The sequence below is a fragment of the Pholcus phalangioides genome, unplaced genomic scaffold (assembly GCF_987345545.1).
Source record: "Pholcus phalangioides strain wild (caught in Gottingen) unplaced genomic scaffold, Ppha-v1.0 ptg000013l_1, whole genome shotgun sequence".
Taxonomy (NCBI): Eukaryota; Metazoa; Arthropoda; class Arachnida; order Araneae; family Pholcidae; genus Pholcus; species Pholcus phalangioides.
The window spans coordinates 32,961,376-32,982,254 of NW_028301606.1; the positions used below are offsets into that span (position 1 = coordinate 32,961,376).

General features: G+C 34.4%; 1 protein-coding gene across 4 annotated transcripts in view; it reads right to left on the reverse strand.

The window, feature by feature from the left end:
* LOC149078978 (cell adhesion molecule Dscam1-like) overlaps positions 1-20,879 on the reverse strand; it is a 297,831-nt gene that overhangs the window by 159,750 nt on the left and 117,202 nt on the right. For 3 of the 4 annotated variants that reach the window (XR_016193869.1, XM_089241220.1, XM_089241222.1), the window contains exons 8-9: positions 10,240-10,398; positions 2,768-3,061 (exon numbers count right to left, since the gene is read on the reverse strand). Coding sequence is in view for 3 of the 4 variants with exons in the window: in XM_089241220.1 (XP_089097346.1) it covers positions 2,768-3,061; positions 10,240-10,398 (453 nt within the window). In the remaining variant the exon portion in view is untranslated. The remainder of the gene's footprint in view (positions 1-2,767; positions 3,062-10,239; positions 10,399-20,879) is intronic. The other variant, XM_089241221.1, reaches the window with a different exon arrangement.

Here is a 20,879-nt window from a genome sequence, read left to right on the forward strand (position 1 = left end):
ATGTGTACAGTGGAAAAATCTCTATGAATATGAAGAGAAAGAAGGTAATGTGACTTTCTCGAATCCATCTTTTGTTAGAAGTAACTCAGAGTGATTTTTGTGGGGAACATGTGCTACGGTAAAGTAATAATAATCGAGTCCTTTAGTTTATTCTTCAAGGGGAAGATATAAAAACTAACATCCTTAGAGATTTGATGTTACAGTGTGAAAGCGCCATTAAAAAATAATTGTAACTCTTTATATCCGAATGTTATTTGCATCTTTTAAAATCAGCTATTTGTCAATCAATCGCAAATCTTTCGTTATATCTCCGCCAGATTCTCAATATAAGCCGTACTCGTTAGATCGGACTATTTCTGTAGAATTGCATAAAAAATATAACTTATTCTTACAAGGTAGTGAGTAGCAGTTGTTGTTTCTCCCACTATATAAATTCAATGCATACATGAAAAAAATTCAGAGAAAGACAGTGAGACATAGATAGATAGATAGAACCGCTCACAGCCCCGGACTGATGCAAAGCACCTTACTTCCGTTACCTCAAAAGAGGCAGAGTTGTGTCGGAAAAGTTAGCAAAGATTTATAGTGGTGGCTCCCCTTGCCCCGTGCTCGCAAGTTTCAAATTACTCGCGTCGTTCTCCCCATGAAGACAGCCATCAACTCGATGCAACGTACAAGCCATTTGACTAAAATGTATAGCTGAATCCAATGACTAGGGAGAAAAATTGCACGTGCGCCCAGTGGCACATAAGGGCCGGAGACCGCAGCCTGGGATTTCAAAAGAAGGGTGGAAAAGACTTGTGGACAAGAAATAAGAAAAAGAAGCTGGCATGTTGAAGTGGGAGAGATTTGAGAATGGTCTAAATACACAATGCATACAAATTACATATATACAGCGCCTCGACTGTGACGGGAAACGAAGAAACAAAGCCTCCGTCCACAGCGCTGAACAGTGTGTTCTGCTCGCTCTTCCCCTTACAGAACATGCAATATATACACACACAGAATACACACATAGCCCACACTGCGACGGGAACAATCAAACAGAGCCTCCGTTGACAGTGCTGGGCATTCACATTTGAATTACATGTATACATTATTTACTTTACAAAAATTTTCCTTTTTTATACTATTGGGAATGCACATAAACATTACTATGAAGGTAGTATTGGGTACAAATATCACCCTGAGCTCATACAAATATATATTCAAGGTTACAAAATTACTATCATACTATAAAAGTGCGGCGGGAACAATCAAACACAGCCCCCGTTCACAGTGCTGGGTGGCTTCCAGTGAGACATAGAAAAATTTTGATTTTTATGGGGAAAAATGATGAATTCAATACTTCATATTTCAAAAACGCTTGCTAGAATTCCCCCATATTTTATACTGATCTCTATAAATGAGTATGGAGTATAATATTGAGATCACACTGTCTCGTTTATGTAATGAATGACAACAATTTTCTGATTGAGTTTTCTAGGACAGAGTGACAAAGTAATTTATTTTATTATTATTTTTAATAGCTGTACAACTCCTTGCAATATGAATGAGGTATCTGTGTGAGGTCTACACTTCATTTAGATGTTTAGATACTTTTTTCCAATCGAAAGCATGCTTGTAGGATCAACGTTTCGCAAGTTATTCCAATACTAACAGATTTTCCTATGCAAGCTGTATAAATATTATTCAATATGTTTAATAAACGTGAGGCTTATTATAAAGTAAGAGGTGTTCATAGATCTCATACCTTTCGCTTTCAAAACCGAGAAAAGTGTTTGAATACTTAGAAAACAATAACATGGAATATCATCTCTGTATTATACATATATAGTTTTTTTCTCATAATAGCGCGAATGCAACCGTCGTCGATATTTTTCGAAGTATTATCGAGTATTTCAAAGCATGTTTCTTTTACATTTCAAAAATCACTGATTTCGAAAATAGTTTTCTTCGATCTTTTCCTCATAAAAATAAAGTATCGAACCTCATAACCTCTTTTCTCCATCACCGTTCTTTTAAATCTGCTTATGCATGAGATCAGAAGTTATCTAGTATTTTTTTCCCCTCCATTCTTCTCTCCTTCGTGTACAGCGTAAGCTTGCAAAATGCGTTCGTGCTGTCGACAACGACACCGTACTTATCGATTTTAATATTAGGAGGACATCATTCCTATCGTTAAATGAGGAAACGAAGAATAACATACTAATACTTTAGAGAACATCTCAAGCTGTAGTTAAACGGTAATGAGTTTCGAAAGTCAGCTATCAGCTCGTAAAGAAATGTTATCCTTGTTCAAGGATGCGCATGAAAGCCATGTTTAAATTTAAAAGCTTTTCCACTCGTACATGTCATCTCTCATGTATGCGTAAGCTTTAAAAGTGCACACATACATGTTAATAATATTTAGAATATGTATCCGAGAGAAGTAGGAAACATCCTTTTCGAGTTAACCATTAGTTCGAGTTTATTTGAGAAGTTCCCGTCGTGTAAAGTAAATTGATATTGTTTCAGTAGTTTTCTCAACATCGAGTATGGAAGTATCAGCTAGGAAAATAGTTGAATTAAGTTTTCTAGATCCTATTAAATCGGGAGAGATTTAATTTCTTTTCCGATTCATTTTATCAAGCAAATACGTTTCATTAATGATTCCTCATAAAGTTTTCTCAATGGAATTTCAAACAGCAACACATATATCTGCCAGGAATTTCAATTTTCAAAAGCATTTTGAAAAAAAGAATGACTTCAATAACATCATATTTACCTCTGACTGTCATAGAAGACGTATAAGATGTTTGAGCTGCACCTGATGTCACCAAGCAAGTGTAATTACCAGCGTGGTGTCTAGTAACCGAAGGTATGGTGAGCGAAGAAGCGAATTCTCCAAGTGATGATACGTGTATGCCCTCTCTCTGGGATGAATGAAGGAGCGGTACATTGTCTTTCAACCAAAGTATGTTGATCGGTGGCTCACCAGCCAAGACATTACACAGAACCATGGACCTCATATTTTCTACTAAATCATCACTGAATTGGAATGGGTTTATCATCGGACGCTCTGGAATTTAAAAAAAAAAAACAATAATAATAAATCCATGAAAAATAATAATAAATCCACTGAAGGTTACTATAAAATTCCAATTTTTGAGCTCAGTATGTTAGTATTGTAAGTTTTCTCAGTTAAATTACAGATTTTTTCTTGGTAATTACAATATTCTTCGCATTAGCCCGCATGGCCCTAAAATTCGGGGTAACCAGCTTTTTTTAATATTTATATAATTAAATCACAATATTGCACTTACACATATCCGTGCTCAAAATATAAACACAGAAATACATACAACCTGGCACAAAGATACATGCTCACAAGACACAAAGAAATAAATACAATGCAAATTGTAAGCAGAAAAGAACAATGTTACAGTAAAACCCCTCTTAACGGACACCCCCAAGATGCGGTCACCCCTCTTTTACGATCAATTATCAATTTCTCCTTGTGTAATAAATCTATGATTTTCAAGCCCCCTTTTCAATAATGATCACCCCCCTTTTACGAATGAATTTTTTTGGCTCACCGTTGTCTACAAAAGAGAGGTTTCACTGTAATAATCTCAATACTGTGCAAAAGATGAAAAATCTGTAAATAAAACAATATGTATATATAACAATTATATCCGAATGGATACCTTGTCAGGGAAGGTGATATGTCAATGCATAGGTGCCAATTCATAGACTCGAAAAATTTAGTTTATATTAAAAAAAAAACATATCAAACAAAAAGGGAAAAACCGGGGACTTTTAGAAATTTCAATGGGTGACCATTGAAATATAAAGCCCGTTTTTCCGAGACGCATTTTTCGCTGTCCCGATTTTTTTTAGCTATAATTAGCCACTCTGCTCGCTTTTGGCATTATATTTCGCAATTTTCCGTACTCGAAATTCTGATTCCCCATATTTTTCCTGAGGAAACGGATCAGCCTGAAATTGCAAGGACTGAAAGTGTATTTTCTTAAGGAATTTTCCATTCAAACAAAGCTCAATTTGATGACTTTTAGGGATTTTTCTATGAAGATACGAAAAATCGGAAGAATTGGCTTTCCGATCGGAAGATTTTAATAAGGCTGAACAATCGGAAGGCTTCCGGGTAAATCGGAAGCATTGGCACCTACGCAAATGTAGAAAGATGCTTGCAAAACAAAGAATATATATAGAACAGAGTACACCAAGTCTAACGGTAGGCTATTCCAAACTCCACCCAACTGACTTAAGAAGGAGTACTTTGGACAGTATTTTTTTTCGAATGCATCCAACTTTTGGAATGTGTGATTTAAATGTGGCGTTCAATAGAGATCACAATATATTCAAACGATCGATATAAATTTATATTAATTACTGAATAAGCAAGCGAATCACAATATAAAAACATTTACTACTGTAGTTAACGTTTTTTGCTCAGATAAACATGATATTGCACAACACAAAAGATAGAAAATATTTGTTCAACGTCTGAACGTGCAGAAGGAAAAACAAAATACAATATCCCTATTTTTTTCCATTAGGATAATTGAATTAGAGCAATGAGTGAATGATGAATTTTCATTATCAGTACTTAATGAAAATTGAGTATTCAAACTCATTGCCGTAATTCAATTATCCTAATAGGAAATAAGGGCAAAAAATATAAATTTTTTGTCATTTTTAGGGCTTTTTTTCAGTTTTTAGTGCACTTTTTCGACTTTTAGTTATTTTTTCGAGAGGTTTTTATGGCCATTTGTTGTGGCCATTTTTCAGTATTTTTTAGATCAACATCATCCTGGTATTAGTGATGACTAGTCGGACAGCAATATAATGATGGCAAATTTTACGCTCGTACCCTGATATACTGATAGTAAACATCTATGAATTATCATGTACGTATAGTATATCATATTATGTGATTTATAATGTTTCCCAACCACGAGTTGCTTGGGAATTATGCGTAGTCATCGGTAAAAACTGGTGCGGATCCACAGCTGGGAGATAGGGGAGAGCGCACCCCTTCCCAAGAGCCAAATAATGTCTGTTCTCTAAAATACGGGATGATCCTACTGTCTTACACAATAAATCGCCTCTCCCGACACATTGCCCTGGATCCGCACCTGTATAAAAGATATATTTTTTTAGTACTTCTATTAAATTTACCAATACTTATTAACTTTGCGCTTGTGGGTACTGTGCATAATCGCAGGTAAAAATGATAAATTTAGGGAAGTTTATCAAACTTGATAAAATGCTTCGTAAGTAAGTATGCATAATAGCCGGTTATATTATGTGTAATAAACACATTTATCACATTTACCGTTACATGTATATATATATATACATTTAAAAAAATACAGCCAGATTGTGATTAGGATTTTAGACCTGCTATAGAAATTCCAAGAACCATTTGGATGGTAAAGGATGGGTTTGTTTCTTCTTTACTCAATGCATATACAATATGTACTGTATACAAATAAAGAAATGGTAAAATTTTAGGTGATGTGTGTGTGTGTGTTGCAAATAAATAAAACATTAAGAAAGCTGAATTAAAATTGAAGGCGATCGTTTTTTTTTTTGCTCCAGGAATTCCAGAATTCGTCTTTGAAAGTCTTATTGTTTTTAATGTTGATGTTAAAAAAAAGAAATACGAAAAAATAAAGAGATGTGCTATATCGGATGAAGAATAGGATTTTTTTTCCCGTTGTTTTCTTCTTATTCAAAGTAATAAATGAAAAAAGCAGCTATTTTTCTGTGCAAAAGTCTAAAGAATAATAACGTCGTTTCTTTTTTCTTTTCTTCTCTGATGTCTCTCACATATATTTCATTTCTTTACGCGTGTCATTCATTCATATGCAACGTGGTTTACAAGAAAAGGATGTTGGGAAGCATCCAAAAAGGCATTACTCAATGTCGTTGCACACAAACATACACATATACTGAAATATGGAGAAAAGAAAATTCTAAAAAAAAATAGAATATCTTTTGTTACTCCTTTCATACCACATCGTCTAACAAATGATAAAAGTAACCAAACTGAAATACTACAGATTTGACATTTTTCGGTCGAGTTAAAAGCTTAGCTTTTAAGAGCACATATATATTGCCTTATATATATTGTTCAAGATTTCGATGATGACATTATAAGAAAAAAAGAAAAGTAATAGTTGAACGGAGATCAATAATGGAGAAGATCAGTAAAGTCCAAGATATGGCAATGTTTGTTCTTTGTCTTCCGTCCGAAGAAGTTTTTCTCTTCAGATCTACGCCCGTCAAACTTTTTTATGGAAAAGCATCCCGAGGGAAAATGAAGCACTAAATCAATTTTTTTTTCAGAAATTTATTTATTACCGTGTTTCAAAGTCATCCAGCGTGTTTTGTTTTTTAGTCACAAAGTAATTCGTCGAGTTCATGGTGACTGATTACTGAATCACCAAATCACCAGATATTATTCTTACTAATCCTACGTCAATTATATATATATATATATATATATATATATATATATATATATATATATATATATATATATATATATATATATATATATATATATATAGTACAGGACGGACAAAAAAATTCGTCCGTAAAAGAGGGGTGACCGCATCTGAGGGATGCCTGTTAAGAGGGACTTTATTGCATAGCTGTATATATACATATATATTATTTAGTTATACTTATATACACTCATGCCCATAAATTGAGGATAATGCCAGCTCCGGCAAATAAAGGTTCAGAAACAAAACAAACGTTACTTATTCATAAAGCCCATTTATTAAACAAAAGATAAAGAACAAAAACGATGGTGTATGTATGATACCATTCATAAAAACTACGATTTTCGCTCCCTGGAGCAATTGCAAAAAATATCTCCTTTACAAAAACTTACTATTACATGGTTGGTATGATGGTTAATACATTGTATGTCTCCCATGCGATGAAATACAGTCCCTACAACGCCTAGGCATGCTGAGTATCAAATTATCGATCTGATCTTGGGGAAGATCACACCACTCAGCAAGCAATGCTCTCCGAAGTTCCGGTACACATGTAGGAGGTGGTTGACAGGCTGCAACTCGTCGACCAAGCATGTCCCACACATGCTCTATCGGATTCAAGTCAGGTGAGAATGCTGGCCATTCCATACGGGTTATATCCTCAGATTCAAGGCATTCTTTTACGACGTTTACTCTGTGAGGACGGGCGTTGTCATCCATAAACACAAATTCTGCGCCCATGGCACCCCTAAACAAACGTGCATGTTGTTCCAGAATGATGTCCCGATAAATTTGGGCTTTCATGGTTCCGGTTTGAACATGCAGATCTGTTCTGGAACCCAGTATAATTCCACCCCAAACGAGCAATGCTGCACCGCCGTAACGGTGTCGTTCAATGATGTTGTCTTGGTGGTAACGGGTACCTGGCGTTCTCCATATGAAAGTCCGACGTGAATCAAACTGCAAGCTAAACCTGGACTCGTCGGAAAACATCACACAGACCCACTGTGACATTGCATGTTCTCTACTCAAGGCTAATCGCTGCCGACAGCGAGTTGCCGTGAGCGGAACACATCTGACAGGCCTGCGAGCATATACACCAATATCTCCCAAACGTCTGTACACGGTTTGCCTTGAAACTGTGGTACCCGTGGCTGCAGATAGCTGACGAGACAGGTCGGATGCTGTGCTCAGGTCTGCTTCTTTTGGCAGTTACTGCCAAATACCGGTCTTCATTCGGCGTTGTAACTTGGGGGCGACCTGTACTGTAACAACTACTGACATTTCCGTTGTCTTGGAATCGTTGCCAAAGCCTAGAGATGACACTTTGGGCAATTCCAAGTTCCTCGGATACTTCCATCTGAGCACGCCCACATTCCAGGCGGCCGATAATTCTACCACGTAAAAAATCATCCATATGCGTCCTCTGCATCATAACTATTCGCTTATGGCACTGAGCGCCTTACAGAACTATTGTGAAAAATGTCACTTCTGTGCCACCATTCCTTATATACCCCCCCCCTTACACTCTCGTCATTCTGACGTACTATCGGCATCATCTGGTGGCTTCCTAAAATTTGCATCATTCTTGCAGATGTGTGTGATAATTCTACAGGTGAAATTTTTACTTTAGATTTCGATTTCCGTGTGATTCTGAATTATCCTTAATTTATGGAATGAGTGTATTTAGATGGCCTGAAAGATATATTTTATTGCTGAATACTTATACAGGATGCATATAGCTACCAGCGCACGCTGAAAATTACTGATGAACAGTCAATTCTACGGGCCTACTTACAAATTAAAAAGGTATCAAAATTACGTGTCACATAAGTCATTCATATCGCAAAGGTTTGTATGATTATTAAAATTTGAAAAAAAAAATTACGGACACCCTTCATTCAAAAACCAAATGAGAAAGTTGTGGCCCTGTCACTCTGTAGCCCTCTTCATTGTCCTGTGCGGAAAAAAAAATTCCATATTTTTAAGTGTTCACTGAGATTTCTGAATTCCAAAAACGAAAAAGGTTTGGAAAAAGCAGGATAAATAGGGATGAAGCAACGAGTGCGTTTTACCGCATTTTTAGGCTGCTTTTTCCCCACTTCTCTCCATTTTTTGAATTAAAATCTATCAGCGAATATTGTGCTTAGAAGCGTTGAATTTTCTTGCATGCCTCAAGAAAAGCAGGACAATAACATTTCAATTGGTTTATTAAGCACAGGTGTCCGTATAAAAAAAAATTATTATTTTAATAACTACACAAGCCCTTGCAATATAAATGACGTATCTGAGGTCTACACGTTATTTGGATACTTTTTATAATTTGAGATATGCGTCTAGGATCAGCGGTTCGCCGGTAATTTGCGGTGTGGACTAGTAGCTATGCAACCTTCAGCATAAATGGTTTTTAAAGTTATTTTCCATCAACTATACCTCTGAATCTGTATGAGCAGAAATACCCGGCGACACACCTAGGAAAAATGGTAAATGTACGAAGCATGACCGTCATTGTATTTATTCATCCATATATCTAAATAACAACTTCCGTGGTTCAGACCAATAAAATGATGGTCTCTGGTGCATTGAGTTGTAAAAGTAACTCTTCCAGACCGTATTGGCAGGAAAAGTGTTTTCTGGCCTTTCTTGGAAATCCTTAGCATAATTTTCTCAGGAATTCTTGGTATCTCTCGTGCATTGGGATAGCTTTGTCAATGACTCAGAATACGTCATCACCCTAATTGATAATTTAACGTGTCAGCCCGCGGCACGCGGGGAAAGATTGAGGGATATCAGCATGCCAGTACTACCCGTATTTCCTCAGGCTCGGTAGGTAAAGAACGTGTTTCGGATGTTCTTTGTCGAGATTCGAGCCTGTGGGTCTTGATGGTAACCTTCGTAGTGGAAGATGTGCAACTTACCACTGCGCTACGGAATTTTGTGCTGGGTCACCTGATGCGATCTGTTAAATCAATTCAAAACTATTTGTTATAAATTGTCCAAGTAAAATTGACTGATAGTTTTACACATTTATGCAGCTTGTAAATTAATAGTAAATGACACGATTGTTAATTTTCATGCTGCATACGGATTTAAGTTTTAAGCACCATATAATACCATATTTTCACGTGTGCAACAAAACTATTTTGTGGAAACATAATAAATATAGCAACCGGTATTATAAATGACATATAGAATTTACACCAATATGTGAAATGAAAATAAAAAATCTATTGTACACAATTTATTATCTAATTTCATGCTGCACACCCATTCGAGATCAATAATCAAACGCACTTGAAGAATTATATAGCGATTGTTTTTTTTTACATAGGTAGCAACAGTAGTCTGACCATTTTTTTTTTTTTTTTTTGTGTGCATAAAATGTTTGCGTAAAATCATACTAACCGGTATTATTACGCAAGTAATTTACAGCAGTTTGTGATAATGAAATTGTAATTATAATCAGATATGAATGTTGATTAAGTTGTAGTTTTTAAACATTTTACAGATCGGTTATTAGATTAATTGGATAATTCGGCTCTCTGGATGCTAGGGATTGCCACTCCTTAGATCGTGGACTATGGATGGCAGTTGATATTCGAACTTAATTTGGTTCAACACGCCTCGAGAGTTGCGTATAATAATTTTACATTTCAGTTGTCTTTTTAAGTTACCAATAATCATAGAAACGGAATAATAGAAAGTTGGAAATCACGATTACCTGTAACCTTAATGAAGAGTGATCCTTCAGCCTTGTCGGACTGACCGCCTATAATTTCACATTGATACCATCCTTGATCTTCTTTGGTGGCTTGTGCGATAGACAAAGTTCCGTTCTTATAATCTGTTATTCTTGCACCCCCACCTATTAATGTATTATCTAGAATCAACATAAAAATACATATAAGTAATTCATCATGTATTACGAAATTTACACTCTTCATATCTAACTTATTATCTTACACTTTGTTACAGAAGATTTATTTTTTCAAGTAAACGTACATACTGTACATTCGATAACTATTATTGTAGTTATCCAGACAGTATTTAAATCGCATTTATTTCGAGAATGTTCGGGATTTTAACAGACAAGGCTAACTGAGCTTGATTTATTTTTAAGCATTACTTTCGAATCCCATCACAATCAAGGTATTTTCCACATCCAGCCACAAAAAGATTTTACTTATTATTCCCCCAGTTTTCCTAAATATCATTTGTCATTTAAAATGCATAACTCTAATCCATGGTAATTTATTCATCATTTCTAATGCGGCGAGGAATATTTACGAATTTATCATGAATCACCGCTATCCAGACACTAGATATAACCTTTATGGGGAAATTACTAGATACCAAACTCAATTATTGTCAAAAATTTCAGTCTTTCCAACTATAAAATCTAATGAATATTTAAATAGCGATTTCTCCCGTTAATCCTTGACAAAGTGCAAATTTTTACCGCAGTTTCTTTCGTATTCTAAACAACTTTCGATAGAGAGGGAAGTGTGTGTGTGTGTGTGTGCGTGCGTGTGTGCGTGCGCGTTCTCTTTCAGAAACCTATTTTATTCTTTGATCAACAACGGCATTATGAATGTTTGAAAGAAATATTAGAAATATTTGAATAGGAAAGTTAGTTCAGTTTTGTTCAGTTAGTTAGCTTGTTTGAAAAACAGTAATACCCGGAGATCAGAAGTCCAAACATTTATTACATTCTCCATTCCAGTTTGCTATCGCTTTTTATTTGTAATCAGGGTTAACATGAAAAATTGTGAGAACGTATGAGAGAGAAATAGTAATACAGTAAAAATCCAAACTCGAAAAGAACTAAATTTTTATATGCATAGAATTATATATATTTAAAAAAAAGTTTTTTTTCTTTTTCTCCATTGAATTCAACATAGAGTACCGATAAATCTTGAAGTTTTACTATAACGATTCTGTTTTAAGAAATCCTAACAAGAAGGCATGAAAGATTTGAAATTTCGAAATTCTCAAAGTAAAAACCATTCAAATATGACATTTAACGTTTCAACATACAACGGGCGTGTATTTCGTGCGATTTGGCTGATATCATCGAAAGAGGTTTCGGAAAGTTTCATACTTAAGTTACATATGAGTTTTCTTTTTCTTGAAATTTTCAGTGGTTGTGGAACATGAAATATATAATAAGAAAATATTTATTTCAATATAAAAATGTTAGACCAAATTTTGAATTTAAATTTTGAGAATTTTTCTAACATAATAAAACATCTGTTTCGCGGACACCAGTATGACAAAAAAATTCTCTCCGTATATTAAAGGGATGACCGTTTATCAGGAGTTTGAATTGCATATTTTTATTATACAAGTGGAAATTACTATTTGACCGTAAAGTAGGCGTGACCTCATCTGAGGGGTTTTGGCTAAGTGGTATTTACTGTGTAGCTTTGTAAAAAATTTGAATGTAACTTTTGAAATACGTCTTTACCATAACAAATATTCCAAATATCAATACATAAAAATAATACAATAATATGTTTTATGAAAATACAGTATGTAAAATCTCATCCTCATATACCCTTTGTCTTTTAAATCATTGGTGATAGTAAAAACATGATTCCAGTATACAAAATGCCTCCACATAACAAATGCCCATTTTAAATACGCATCATGTACTGAAATACAAAAACTAATATTTTATACGATTTCTTCCTTTTTTTAAACTGTGAATTAAAAAGTTGTAGCTCTGTTATTCAATTAAATTCGAAGCACCTCATCATTTTTGAGAAATATGCTCTTTGACTGAATCCGAAATCACAGTTGCATATGAACGGGCGAATTCTGCAATATCCGCTGAGAACATGCTGATTGCCAATCTTTTAGCGCTTGCAGCTTGCCACTGAATTCAGATATTCTAATGAAAATGATGCAACTTTGAGTTGTCACCTTATAGGGGTTTTCCTGTTCTTTTCAATACGTGCTCAATTTGTATGGAGGTTTCTACGAAACAAATCTAGTTTTTTCAGACTTGACGCGCATATTTTCTATAATTGTTTATCCAGGATAACTCGAAAACGCTTCGAGATAGCAGTGGGTTGGTAGGGCAATTTATGTTCCACTTGAGCTCGACTATCACCTCGTTTTGATTGGTAGAACCGGTCATGCTCACCCTATATATATAAGATATGTTTTGGAACTGCCATTTTTCATAAAACTGCCATCCTGGCAGTTTTATAAAAATGTCGAATCACTGCGAATGTATTGTTGTTGTACTGTCGGAGATTACAGCGAAAGAAAAAAGAAACATCTGGACATTTCTATTCGTGCTACTAATGAACATTTGTAATAAGATAATTAGCCTATAGTGGCGAAACATGCATGTGAAGACAAAAAAAAAAGATTCGTATGGTAATTGGTAAAAAAATAGTAATCAAATGAAGAATATACGTTGGCGAACATGTTTAGAGACAAAAGATTTTACTAATTTTGTAGCTCTGGAAGAGTATCCGATTTTTTCATGTTGAGAAATCTCACATTTTCATCGGTTGTTCTCAGAAGCAAATTAATTCATTATCCCGCTTTCAGACGTGGATATAAATGTGATAAATTATTATACATACTAGTTATTATGCACAATAGGAATCGTCTTGGTAAGTTTGATATATTTGTTAATTTTATCGGTGAAATGCATAATACTCAAGCGACGTTGGTAAATTTGATAGATACTAAAAAAATTCGGTGATTATGCATAATAAATCCAAGTGTTGTTGGTAAGTTTGAAAAATAATTGAAATTTATCGCCTTTTTATCAGTGATTATACATAATACCCTAGTGTAAATAATGAATTTTATAATTATGAAACAAAAAATCCAAAGAGTCTAGTAGGTATGATGAATATAGTCGGATTCCGATATAATGATACCAAATTTGACGATCGTACCCCGACATAATGATACAATATATGCATGAATTATCATGTACAGCATATCATAGAGTACGATTTATCATGTTTAACAACGACGCCTGTGTAATAGCATAATCGCTGGTAAAAGAGATTAATTTTGGGAAATGTATCAAATTTACCAACGAAGTTTGGGTAATTCGCATAATCGCTCGTAATAAATTTAGCGAAATTATCATTCTTACCAAAACGCTCGGCGTTTATGCATAATAATCGGTTTTATGTATGGTGTGACTTCTGGGTTTATCATATTTACCGTAAGGATATATATATAACAACCAATCATCAGCACAGCTCTAAAACATATTTTGCATTAGGTGCAAAACACTATACCTATAGCATGCATCGATTTAAACACAAGTGGTTGAATATATTTTGGCTCTCGCGGAACTCTAACGAGATTGTTCAATTGAACTAAAAAAAGCAACTATATTCCTTGATGTAGATATTCTTATTACAAAACTTTGTAAAGTGTTTACAGCATTTGATATATCAAACTTAAGAGGAGCATTTGATTCCACTGATTACCAGTTGAAAACCTACGTTATATAGACAGCGAATTTGTGTAAATATAAAATTATAAAAAAAATCCTGTTAGAACCAATGTTAAAATCTCAATATCGTAAAACTACAGTAAAAAAGATAGCAATGGAATGTCTACCACAGTACCATAAATAATTCTTAATTAATTTTTTTTCTTTTTCTTTTTTGTGTGAATTCAAATATTTCCCCCTCATAATCTTTATGAAAATCTGTAACCATTCGATGCAGATCACTTTGATTAAGAAACGAGTATATGTAAAACCTCAGTTTTTGCTGCAAATTTATTCCTTAAAATTTTTGTGTTATCTATTTCAGCTATTAAAAATCAAAATTCATTCTTTCTTTTTTCAAGTATATTAATCATACAATATGGGGGAATATGAAGATATATGAATACGTTTGGTAAATACATTTAATTAAAATTTAAAATTCTGCCGGCACATTCATTCAATTAAAATCCGAGACAAATTTGTTTAATTTCAGAAAACTAAGGCTTCAATATTTTGTGAAATACATAAAACAGTATAATATTGATAGATATAAAATATGTAAAATTATTATTCCCGGAGAAAAGAGATTTTGTTAAATTATTTTCAAAAATGATATTGCGACCATATAATAAAATGTGTCGATTCTTTTTATCGCCTCATCTAAAAACATTACGAAATATTACAAAATGCGAGGAATGTGTAGTAAACAAACATTGTTGTTTTGTCTATTTTTTATAATCCTGTGATCTGTTGTTATAGAACATACGCTTAGGTAAATATTCTAGAAAAATTTAATTTTCATCAACATCTGTAATCTTCATTCCTGGCGAAAAAATATACCTAAGTTAATTGAATTTAATAAATATTGTGCACGAACGAAAACTCTGACAAAATTCCATATCATTATGCAAATTAATATAAAATAGGAAAAAACTGAGGATTTTGTGGAAATAGTTGAGAGAGAATAGTTGAGTGAAAATAGTTAAGAATGCATATTAGATTTTTGTTGGTTAAAATAAAGTTGCGTAATGAAACATGCATTTTATCAGTGATGTAAAAAAAGTATTTCCGATTAATTAATTTAGATTAAAATAACTGTATTCGATAATGAAATATGAAATTCGACCATGAAAAAATAACGAAATTTTATCATGTTTTACGACGTGTTCCGATCAAATATTCCTCCTTGTAATGTATCAACTATGATAAATATGTTGATTCGTAATTTTGTCTTCGATAAGATTAATCATAATTTACAAAAAAAAAAAAAAAAGATATTCCGCAGAAAAATATCGTATTTGCATATTAAAAGATTATCTTTAAATTTTGATGGTCATTTATGAGGATCTAAATCCTAGTTTTACAGAGGGGGGGGGGAGGAAAGAAGACGAATAAATTATAACTAAGGGATTTGATAAGAATAAATGTATTCCAATTTTTTCACATGAGATTTTCTAAAATTTTCAGTCGATTTACATTAATGCCGAAGCCTCCCACACACACACACACAACCATGAAAAAGGAGAGAACCAGGAAACTAGGAGAAATTACCGTCTAAAGCCCTGGATTGCAGCCAGCGCTAAAGAAGGCGCTACGGCGGAACGGACATCTTACGGATGAATAAAAACACAAAATGCAATAAACGCTAAAAGAACTGCGAGTTACCATGTTGTAAGGATCCCTCAAGACAAAGAAAAAAATATATACAACTCCTTAAAATAGAGGAAAAAATATCTCGTGGAAATACAAGTAAGCAGAAAGTAAATAAAAGGGAAACAAAGGAAGAAAGTATTAAAAAAAAAAAAGAGTACCATCAAAGATCTGCAGGGGAATAAGGAAAAAAATAACATTCTCTAAGCTAACAATTTGGTGAAATAGAAGTACAAGCCATTCTTTTTCGCTGGCTCGTTCCAGAAACAACGACTATAGAAAAGTTTCATGAAGAAAAACGGGAAAGAAGCAAAAGAGTTATCGTAGACAACATAGGCCATTAGCAAAAATAGCCATCGAGGTATAAAAGTGAAGCATTAAAAAAAAATTAAATTCTCAACAAGTAGAAAGTTGAACTCGTAATTATTATTGTTATTATGATATGTTTATCGCACACTTTTAGATTTAATGATATAATTTATAAGTAATATATATATATATATATATAAATTCATACATAGAAAGGAAATGGTTCGTGTAACAATTGATTCAAGTTCTTTATAATAATACTGATCTTAAAATTTGTATATTTTACGTAATTGATAAAAATGCAACTATATTTACAAAAGTGTTTATCTAGTTTCCCTATATGATTTTTTTTTCATTAACGTACGTATTATTTACTATTTGAAGGAGATTTTAATTATACAGTTTGTTTTATTTATTCATAAAACTCAATTCACTCAATTGCGCAATCACCGTTATAGTATAAAATCGTGCACTTTTTTTTATTTGAAAAAAAAACTTTAATTAAAACATATGGGTTTATATCATATTAGTCATAATGTTTACTGATATAAGTAAATACGTACTACATAAGAAGTTGAAAAATAATTATCGAGAGAAAAAATTTGTTCCAAGTTTGCACCGCATTTGCGTAAATACCGTACATTTGAAAAATTGAAATTTAACTTTCTCTTATATTAAGAATTACTATATTTTAATATTTATAAACATATAAATATGAAAAGTGTTTGTTGATCACTCGGAATTCGAATGAACAGTTGAAATGCAATTTAATTAATTTATATTCCGATATTATACTGTATTACAGTGTTGAACTAATGAAGAATATTTGTGAAAATATGATGCAAAATTGTACGCGTGCATTCTCTGTATGTTAAGAGCTTAATTTTATGTGGTTGTATTTAAATATATATATACAGTCGATGGTACAGCGTTATGACGGCCCCACGTTATATTGGCCATTCCATTACAACGACAGGCACAATAAGTCCCAAACGTTTTCATGTAACGACTATCATATAAGTTTTCCTTTCAATATAACGACCCTCCTAATATAACGTCCGTTTCCGACGGGACGGCTCATTGTAGCGAGCGTCGACTTTATGTTTGCTTTCTCTGTTCAGTGATATAAAAAATTAAAAAAAATATATGCCTTTATAAAATTATAACCAATATGTACTATACATACTAAAATAATAAGGCTGCTGCTAAACAAAATTAATTCTTTAATTAATAAATGTTGACTCACTGAACACGCGCATCTCTTGGTCGCAGAGTGTCTGTGTCATCGTCACAGTTGCATATCGATTTTTAATTTTTTTTTTCTTTTTTTTATGTCTATCTCAATATTTTTGAATTCATGTGTTATATGTTTTGCTCTGTTCATACAAGAAAAAAAGCAGTGTTTTTAAAGTTTTTTAAAGAAACATCAACCTAGTCTCTAAAACTATGTTTTTTAACGTAAGAATAACGATCAAATAGGCCAAGAAACACGACACAAAATATACTCGAATTTTTTTGAAAATGAAATCACAAAAATGATCATGTATCGATATTGAATAAATAATTTCAAAAATGAAAAGTTAAAACTCGTCTAATATTTAATCCGAATTACATTTAGAGAACACTTTTCACTGATACGTTCTATGGTAACTGAATGCATCTGTGAATTAGACTGAAACATCTATGTGTCGTATACAGTATTACATACATACAGTATTTATCATAGATGTTTTATTCACTTTATTCACAGTAAAAATTCAGTAATTTCGTTTTTATTGGTAATATCACAAAAATATGTTTCAATCGAAAAATATTCGACCGTTTCTTTTTATGAACCCATATTCGTGGATCTTATCATCCGGGTCTATATATATTTCGCATGCATACAGAAAGCATTTCATTCATCTATGAATAATTTTATGGTGCAAAAGAATTTCGCATAACGACACACACTGATGACAGGAAAAATCATTTAACCATTAACCTCGACATTCCCGTCTTTACAGAATCGTTATTTTAAGCATACAAAAACATACATTTCTTCTCGCTCTTCAAATAAAAAAAATAGACACGTGCGTGTGTATGCAGCTCTTCTCGGTACGATTCTCTTTTCCCAACGTTTGAACGAGATAGAAAAAAAATTCAAAAACAAGGAGAAAAACTTTGCATTTTTCTCCTGCATTTTTTTTCCTTTCAAGTTTTGTTGCAGAGGCGGTTCTGAACTGATTATAATGGCCAGAGAATCGATTTGAAAATTATTTTGGCATTTCTTTCAAGAGTTCGCTCGCAAAAATCGATCATTATCTCGACTATGTATGGCAAATGACATTCTAATGATGAAAAGATTCCGGCCCAGCCGCGCCTCAACACCATTATATCGAAGAAAAATCGATACCAGCATACTTCTTTTCCTATTTTTTCTTCTCTTAAACCCAACTACACCTGGAAGATAGGAAGATAGTGCGCCTGAACTATTTGTGCATCCTGGAATGTACACATATTTTCCCCCCTCCCCCCGTTATGTCTTTTATATATATATATATATATATATATATATTTTACAATAGCCTATTTCCTAGAAAGAGAGGGATTTTGCTTGTTATCTTCGTAGATAACTAGACAATATTCAGAATTATTTTTTTATGTGTCATTAAATAGCAGCGAATTATTTTTATTTCTTTTTGTTTAATGCCAAAAACTGTCATTTAAATATACATATTGAGATAATAAAATCTGTCAATGGTTGAACCTCAACTTAAATCAATAATTTCTTTTGAGATAATGGAAAGATATCACCGAGTGAATTTAATTTCTTCATCATAGTGAGGATGAGATTTTTTAATTAATGTTAGTTTTTTTTCCATTATAGTTTTATATATAGTTTGGAACTAGAATTTTCCGTAAAGTTTGTTCCGACACCATAAATCTAGAAAAGGCACAACCTATTCAGTACGCGGCCCGACATTCCCACACCATCGGCAGCAGAAGGCCTCCTCGCGAAGCTGTTAACGTCACTGAAGAAGGTCATCTCATCTATAGCTATTGGATATAGTAGGCTTACGCATGCGCCATCTTCAACGTTTTTTGTAGTATATGCAATGGCTGTAGGTGAGAGGACCTTCTTAGTGACGTCACGTCACGAGCTTCGCGATGAGACCACCTGCTATATATGGTGTTGGATAATCGGTGTTTCTAACGCTCACACGGGCCAGAAACTTATATATTTACAGAAGTGACCATATGACAAATATTTTACGGGACATTCTCAAGTTTTTTGTGAAATGTCCCGTTTGCCCCCCTTATTTTCAACACGGCATACACAAATTTTTGATTAATTTTTCTGTGAAATAAAGAATTGTGGTCATTTTCCTGACTTAGAAATTATATCATGATAATTATGTATCCATCATAATTGATTATGGTCATATAAATGTATTCATCATATATGTATTTGTCAATATACACTGCTGGCCACCCAAATTGCAACACCAAGAAAGACAAAAGATATCGCAATAATATTTATTTTGTAGATAACATATTGACCAAGCATCAAATGATTAAATTTATAGACTTCTGTGAAGTGTGGTTCCTGCCAAAATCAGTAGCCAGAGTAGCCGCCATTGTTGGAGATCACCGCTGCCACACACCTCGGCATTGATTCAAAGAGACTTTGGATGTGCTCTTGGGGTACAGCAGACCAAGCAGCTTCCACTCGTTGCCAAAGTTGATCTGGTGTGGCAGCTGGGGATGTAATCTGGGTCAATCGTTGAGCAACCATGGACCAGACGTTTTCTATCGGCGAAAGATCCGGAAAGCGAGCTGGCCAGGGAAGCAATTCAATCTGGCGATTGACGAAGAACCTTTGGACAATGCGTGCCACGTGTAGTCACGCATTATCTTGTTGAAATATGGCTGTGGGCAAGCCCTAAAGGTAAGGAAGGGCAACTGGCTCCAACACCTCGGAGATGTAGCGCTGGCTTTTTAAAGTACCGGCAATGCGTACTAGAGGAGTGCGAGAGTGATATCCAATACCGCCCCATACCATAATATCCGGTGCAGGACCAGTGTGGCGGTCCATAACGCAGCTGTTCAGCATCCTCTCTCCACGGTGTCTCCAGACTCGAGTCCGACCATCGTGGTGTTGCAGACAGAAGCGTGACTCGTCAGTAAAGACAATTTCATTCCATTGTGCCGTCCACATCCTTCTTTCATCGCACCATTGGTGGCGGAGACGTATGTGGTTCTGCGTCAAGGGTAGACGAAGCAATGGACGTCTTGCGGACAGACCACTCTGCTGTAAACGGCGTCGAATGGTACGCGCAGACACTGGATGATGCGGCACAGACTGAATGTGCTGTGCTATGGTTCGTGATGTGGCTGAGCGATCCGTCACTGCCATACGCACAATACGCCTGTCATCACGTGAAGTGATGCACTGAGGTGGATGCGATCGAACACGTCGGTCCGTCGTACCCTCCTGCATCCAACGATCACATATCCTCATTACAGTTGTTTGGTTTCGTCCAACACGACTACCGATTTCCCTGAAAGATAATCCACAATCTCGGTAGGCCACTATCCTTCCTCTGTCGAACTCGGATACTTGATCAAAAGATGATCGCTGTTTTCTACGAGGCATAATTGATCGTTTTTTTGAAAAAACCACAAGAAAAACACAATTGCCGTACTTCAAATCGTCGAAATCTCCAAGCCTTAAATAGCACTTTTAAGTGGCGCCACAGGCGCGCGTGATGTGCGTCTGCGCTGAAATTCTAATCATTTGCATATCTCACCTCCGCTAATGCATGTTGTAAACTTCATATTATTTGCATGCTTCCTTCAGGGTGTTGCATTTACGGTGGCCAGCAGTGTATATTTTTTTTGTTAGTTCAATTTTTATGCACTGTGACTTGCAGTAGCTCTTTATT